The following is a 6,421-nucleotide window of genomic DNA, read 5'->3' as shown; positions in this document are numbered from 1 at the left end:
CAGAACACATGGCCAAATCTCAGTGGGACATTGGTGTCTAGGGAGCTTCCTTAGCAAGCATCGTGTAGCTGCATAATCTGCAGCCATGGGCAGTTAGGAAAAAGACTGTAGGTTTTCCTGATCATGGCCTTTTGCCTTTCCTTCTTGTCCATCATCAGAGGAGTCGCTGCAGAGACCAGGAGAGACAGAAGTGTGTGAAGGGTGTGCCTGGTGCCCAGCCCTCAATTCTTCAGGCTGCTCTGCCAAAGGGAGATGGACATGAGATTCAACTTTTAAAGCAAAGTTAAATGAGTCGTAGAAAACAAAATGAGACTAGTTGAAAAAGGGACAATGTTAAAAAAATTAAGTCATATAGCCAAGATGTGAACAGATGTTTTCCATTGGGAAAAGGGGACTTTACAGAACAAATATTAGGTAGGCATTAAAAAAATGCAGCTGTTTACACACACACGTGTAAACATGTGTATGTGTAAACAGCTGCATTTTTGTAATGCCTACCTAATCTTTACATGTATACTTATATAAATACAAATAATATAACTATTATTGCACACATACATATATATGATGATAGAGGATGTGGCATGTAGGATGAGCCTTGTGAATTGGGTTGGAATGTGGGGAATCCCAAGTGGGAATCTGGAATTCAGGAGAAGAGCTTCAACAAAAGGGGCAAAGACAGTACAGACTTGCCACAGGGAAGTACACAACCATTCTAGAGGACCACTTTGAAGTCCAGATGGACAGGAACGTTAGGGTGTGTAAATGGGATGATAAGGCTTGGATGGGCAGTTTACATCAAATAGTGGCGGTGATTGAAGTCACAATGTCTGTATTTCTCCCCTCTAAACCTAACTCACAGGGGTTGGTCAATAAAGTCTTGCCGAATAAATGAAAAACAAAACAAAACAAAACAACAATGAAGTGACTGGACTGCCAAGCGGTAGAGCCTCTCTTTTATGTACTAAGCAATGGACAGCCAGGAAAGAATACCTTAGAGGGGAATGACGTGGGTAGAGGGTGTTTCAGTAACATGGCTGAAGAGCCTCGCTCACAGCCTTAGCTGGGAGGTTGAATAAAGGACTGTAGCAGGACCACTCCGGCCTCTGAGGACACTTTTGGGAGCCCTGGTGGATTCCCAGCATCAGCACTTACTGAGGGCTGCTTTCCATCCCCAGGTTCTTTCCGGCATTTGTAATTTCCAATCCACTTAGGACACTTTTACTCCAATGAAACCGTTTCTGTTGGGGCCGTGAGAGGGGACAGACAGTATAATACGCCCTGGACCCACGGGATGCCGGGTCCCTGGAAGCGCCCATCCATTGGGTGACCACGTGTGCCTTGCAGGCGTCCCGCTCAGAAGTCGTGTCGTCCGCTCATCGCCCTCCACACGACCAGGGGGCGCCCGCGGTCTCGGCCCGCCTAGTTCGCAGGCGTGGGTCCTCCCTCGCTATACCGGGCTGGGTCCATCCTCGGACCCAGAAGACGCGTCAGAGTTCCACGCTGGCCAATCAGAACTGTCCATGTACTACCGGGGGCGGGGCTGCCAAGGGAGGAGGAAGATGGCGGCGGGGGCGAGGTGAGGTGTTGGCAGTGGAAAGGGGTTCGGGCGTGGGGGGCGGGGGCCGCGGGGCGATGGCCCGCTCCGGCCGCAGGGGCGGATAAAAAGCCTTCACGCCGCGGGAGAGGGCGGGAGGGAGAGAGGGTACCCGAGCGCCACAAGAGTATGACGGGGCTGTACGAGTTGGTGTGGCGGGTGCTGCACGCGCTGCTCTGTCTGCACCGCACGCTCACCTCCTGGCTCCGCGTTCGGTTCGGCACCTGGAACTGGATCTGGCGGCGCTGCTGTCGCGCCGCCTCTGCCGCGGTCCTAGCGCCGCTCGGCTTCACGCTCCGCAAGCCCCCGGCGATCGGCAGGAACCGCCGTCACCACAGGCACCCGCGCGGGGGGTCGTGCCTGGCCGCCGCCCACCACCGGCTGCGCTGGCGCGCGGACGGCCGTTCCCTGGAGAAGCTGCCTGTGCACATGGGCCTGGTGTTCACCGAGGTGGAGCAGGAGCCCAGCTTCTCGGATATCGCAAGCCTCGTGGTGTGGTGTATGGCCGTGGGCATCTCCTACATTAGCGTCTACGACCACCAAGGTGAGGCCCGGTGCGGTGGTGGGGGGTGGCCGAGGCGTCTTGGACCGCTGGAACAGCTCGTCCGGCGGGTGGTGCCCAAGCGGCTCCGCACACGGCTCGGCGAGTTGCCGCGGCCCCTCTGTGCAAATCACAGCGCTGGCGCTTTCGAGGAAGGGAGATCAGCTTTATTGAACACCTACTAAGTCGCTGGATTTGACTCAGTCGCTTTTTAACATTTTACAGATATCCCTTGTTTGTTATAATGTCGCAGAAATATAGACGGTATTTGAATACCCGTGTTTCCCAAGAGGGAGCCAAGGCTTAAAAACGTTGATTTGCCAAAGGCCACAAAGATCGTAATGGGGCCACAGAGATTGTAATGAGGATGTTGGAATTTTAGCCAGTCTGTGCTTTTTCACAGCCTTTGCCTTTGGTTACACCACAGTGTTTCTTTAAGAGAGGTTCCAGGCGCTGTTTTTAAGTAGCAGTCAGGCTCTTGAGGATTTAGGCAGGGGCTCTGTGATAGGTACTCCAAATGGGAGCGCTTGGGATTAGGGGGTATTTGAACTGGGTTTATGAAAAGTATGTGAGAGACTGGATAGGCAGAAAAGAAAAATGGTCCCCTTCTGTCTTGGAAGCCTGGGATGGTTTGTGATCCTTGATCACCAGTGCCCAACACGGTACTTTATATAATTGTCTTTTCATACGTTTTGATTGAGAGAATGAATTTCACCATAGGGAGTTTTTGAAGGTACAGAAATTCAGTACTTATTGGGTAGCTACAAACCTAAAGCATTGCGCTAGGCATATTCCTTGGAATCTTGCATTTAATTCCATGGACTCTCGGGCTTGTCAGGAGGTAGGCACATACTCATATTTGACATGGTTAGTAACCATGTCAAAGTGTTGAGAGTAAAATTACTACTGTGAGAAGAGAAGAGAGAAATTGTGAATGGAGGCACTTGAGAAGTTCATGCAGTGGAGGTGGGATTTAAGCAGGACCTTGAAGAATTGGTAGGAGATAAAGTTGAGGAAGACGCTAAATGTCAGTTTTGGGTTTCAATCAAATCTTGAAAGCATTGGAATTTCTTTAAAGATAAAGATGTGATGAGAATGATTTAGGAGTATTGGTATGAAGGAAAGATAAGAAAAGTTTTATTTTCTGTTCAATAAATTACCTGTGTTCTCTAAAGACGCATAAACCTTTGTCAGATAGGTAAATTTAAGTCCAGGGTTTTGTCAGAAAGGGAAGATGTAGGTCAGACAGTAACTCTTAACAGGGTGAGTTCGGATTACCCTTTCATGTTTCCTGCAGCCTGCAAGGAATATGATGACTCAGTAGCCTGTCATCACCAAATGATGATTTGCTTTATAGGGCAAAGTTTGCTGTATTCTGGGACTGACATTTTATGGAACTTGCTAAAGAACTCAGCAGACCAATAGAAAACATGAGACTGTTACGAGGTGACACAATCCATGCCTAAACCAATGCAACCAGTATTGTCTGGCGAAAAAATAAATGAAGCAAAAGTGGACATCAAAGACATTAAGCCATGTGGTGGACTGATGTATAGCCAAGTGATTCTTGGAAAGCAAGTACCTTTATTTTCTAGTAGGGAAGGAAAATGTATAGCTAAATCGTTTGACTTGGGGACCATGCCTGCTAGTACAGACTATAATGTTGCCACATTTCCTTGTTCCGGCAATTCCTGTGTTTAAATTGCTGATGTGATTCGGAAGTATCCTGTCATATTTGTTGAAAGAAAAATGATTGGTAATGAAAAGGAAGAAGTAAGCTAAACCAAGTTTTAACTGAAAACTGAAAGGCAGCTTAAGGAGCATTTTAAGTGAAGGGGCTTACAGGATTTTTGTGTCTTAACTGTAAAAGCAGTTTTTTTGTTTGTTTGTTTAAAGGAATAAGGGATAATATCATTTCTGAATTAAGAGACTTTTAATTAGTCCATCCTTGGTTTTGATTCATTCATGCATTCATTTACAGGTGACGTTTGGGGTCTGTTAAGTACCAGGTACTCTTTCAGACATGGGAATGCAGCAGTGTACTCATGGAACTTAGATTTCAGTGGGAGTCTGACAAATAGTATAAGTAGGTAAATACGTGGTAATGTAAGTGCAGTGAGGAACAATAAAGCAGGGAAGGGAAGATAGGAATGTTGAAAGTCAGAGGTGTAGGAAGGGGTACAGTTCCTAAAGTTAGGGAGCCCAAGGAAAGGCTCAATAACTTTGAATATAGACTTGAAAATATAAGCCATATGGATATCTAAGAATTACTCAGGGGTAGTATAGACAAGCTTTATTCAGTGTTTCTTTTCTTTTTTTTTAATTTTATTATTATTATTTTTTGAGACAGTGTCTTGCTCTGTTGCCCAGGGTGGAGTACAGTGGTGCAATCTCAGCTCACTGCAACCTCCGCCTCCCAGGTTCAAACAATTCTCCTGTCTCAGCCTACCTGAGTAGCTGGGACTACAGGTGTATGCCACCACGGGCTAGTTTTTGTATTTTTAGTACAGACGGGGTTTGGCCATGTTGGCCATGCTGGTCTCTTAACTCCTGACCTCCGGTGATCCGCCCTCTTCAGCTTCCCAAAGTGCTGGGATTACAGGCGTGAGCTACCGTGCCTGGCCATATTCAGTGTTTCTAAATAAACTTCTATTTAAGCCTATTTCTAGATAGATGTGTAACATGTAAAAAATCCTGTTGCCGTAAATGCCACTGGGATATAAGAGTACAAGAAATGGTGTCTCTTAAGGAGTTTACACTCAAGTAAGGGTGTCCATTAAAAATTAACACAAGGTAACATAGAAATACTAAGTGAATGGCAGAGACTTTAAGGCAGGCATCCCCAAACTACGGCCCGCGGGCCACATGCGGCCCCCTGAGGCCACTTATCCACCCCCCCCTCCCCGCACTTCATTGGTGGTCAGTGAGAGGAGCACAGTATGTGGCAGCCCTCCAACAACGGTCTGAGGGACAGTGAACTGGCCCCCTGTGTAAAAAGTTTGGGGACGCCTGCTTTAAGCAGTAAAAAATGGAACATTCCCCGGGTTACCTCCATATTCCTTTGATGAGGAAGGGAAGTGACACCTGAGATGAACCTAGTCAAAAAAGAATTGAGATTGGCGTGAACAGGGTTCTCTGTTATGTGTGAATGGGGATTTCCCCAGTGGCAGCATTCGCATTAGACTAGCTTCAATAATAGCGTTGAGTAAGTATTGGGAGCAGTTAATATAGTAGTTTAATTTATGTAATGAAAGTTGAGAAATGAGACAGGATGAAGGCTTGGACATCTATTCTGGTTATCTGTTGCTTTGTAGAAATCTACCCAAAGCATAGTGTTTTAAAACAACAATTTATGTGTTGACTTAGTTCAGTTGGGCAGTTTTTCCTTTGGGTCACTCATAAGGTTTCAGTCAGATACAGTCTGGGACCTGAAAGTTTCTTGTTATATCTGGTGCTTGGTTTTTGATGGTTGGAATAGACGGGTCAGGTTGGTCATCTGGCTTCACATGGTCTGGAGGTTGTTGGGCTTTCTTTTTTAAAAGTGACTTCAGGGTTACCAGTTAACTAACTTCCCCCAGAACAAACAAGCGTTTCCAGAGACTTAGCCAAAGGCCAAAGCTGAAAGATGTCTTATGATCTAGCTTAGGAAATCATGCAGTGTTAATGTCACTGTCTTCTCTTGGTCAGAGAAGTGTCATGTCTGTTCCGCATCAAGAAAGTGGAGAAATAGACTTCACCTCACAAGGAGAAAATGGCTTGTGTGGAATGGTGGAGTGAGGATTGAAGGGGGGATTGATGACAGCCACTTTGAAGACAAGCTTAGCACCTTACATTTTCTCCTGCCCTACACCCCTTTGCGCTCAAATTTATATTTAAATTCATTCTAATGGTGGTTGAATCTAGATAATAATGTTTAATCCTTAGACTAAAAGATCCATTATATTGTCCTTAATTAGACTTTGCCAGCCAACTGATCTTTTAATTTTTCATTTACTTGCAATATTTCTTGATTATAGTAGTTTCTGCAAGTGATTCTTTTATCTATCAAAAATTGGAATTGTCTTCTCAGGACAGTGATCAGGAATTTTTTTGAGCTCAGAATTCTAGCGAAATTTGGCTGTTCTGTCTATATGGTTATAATTTAGAAAATGATCATAACTGGGATGCTACAAGAACCAGGGATTGGGGTAAATGAATTTTGTTGTTTCAGCCTTAGGGGTGTCGTGTTTGCCTGTGTCTCACATGGAAGTACAGTTGGCTCTAAGTTATCTGGATATGTATTG

At 45.7% G+C, this 6,421-nt stretch overlaps 1 protein-coding gene across 3 annotated transcripts in view; it reads left to right on the top strand.

Moving 5' to 3' along the window:
* Nucleotides 1-1,537: 1,537 nt before the first annotated feature.
* The window catches only part of NUS1 (NUS1 dehydrodolichyl diphosphate synthase subunit), a 155,131-nt gene continuing 150,247 nt past the window's right edge, over nucleotides 1,538-6,421 (top strand). For all 3 annotated transcript variants that reach the window (XM_074397570.1, XM_074397569.1, XM_003938623.4), the window contains exon 1: nucleotides 1,538-2,141. In XM_074397570.1, the coding sequence (XP_074253671.1) occupies nucleotides 1,727-2,141 (415 nt within the window). In that variant the 5' untranslated portion in view covers nucleotides 1,538-1,726. The remainder of the gene's footprint in view (nucleotides 2,142-6,421) is intronic.

This window comes from Saimiri boliviensis, chromosome 4 (genome assembly GCF_048565385.1).
Source record: "Saimiri boliviensis isolate mSaiBol1 chromosome 4, mSaiBol1.pri, whole genome shotgun sequence".
In the NCBI taxonomy this organism is placed as follows: Eukaryota; Metazoa; Chordata; class Mammalia; order Primates; family Cebidae; genus Saimiri; species Saimiri boliviensis.
This window is presented reverse-complemented; position numbering and strand designations above follow the sequence as displayed.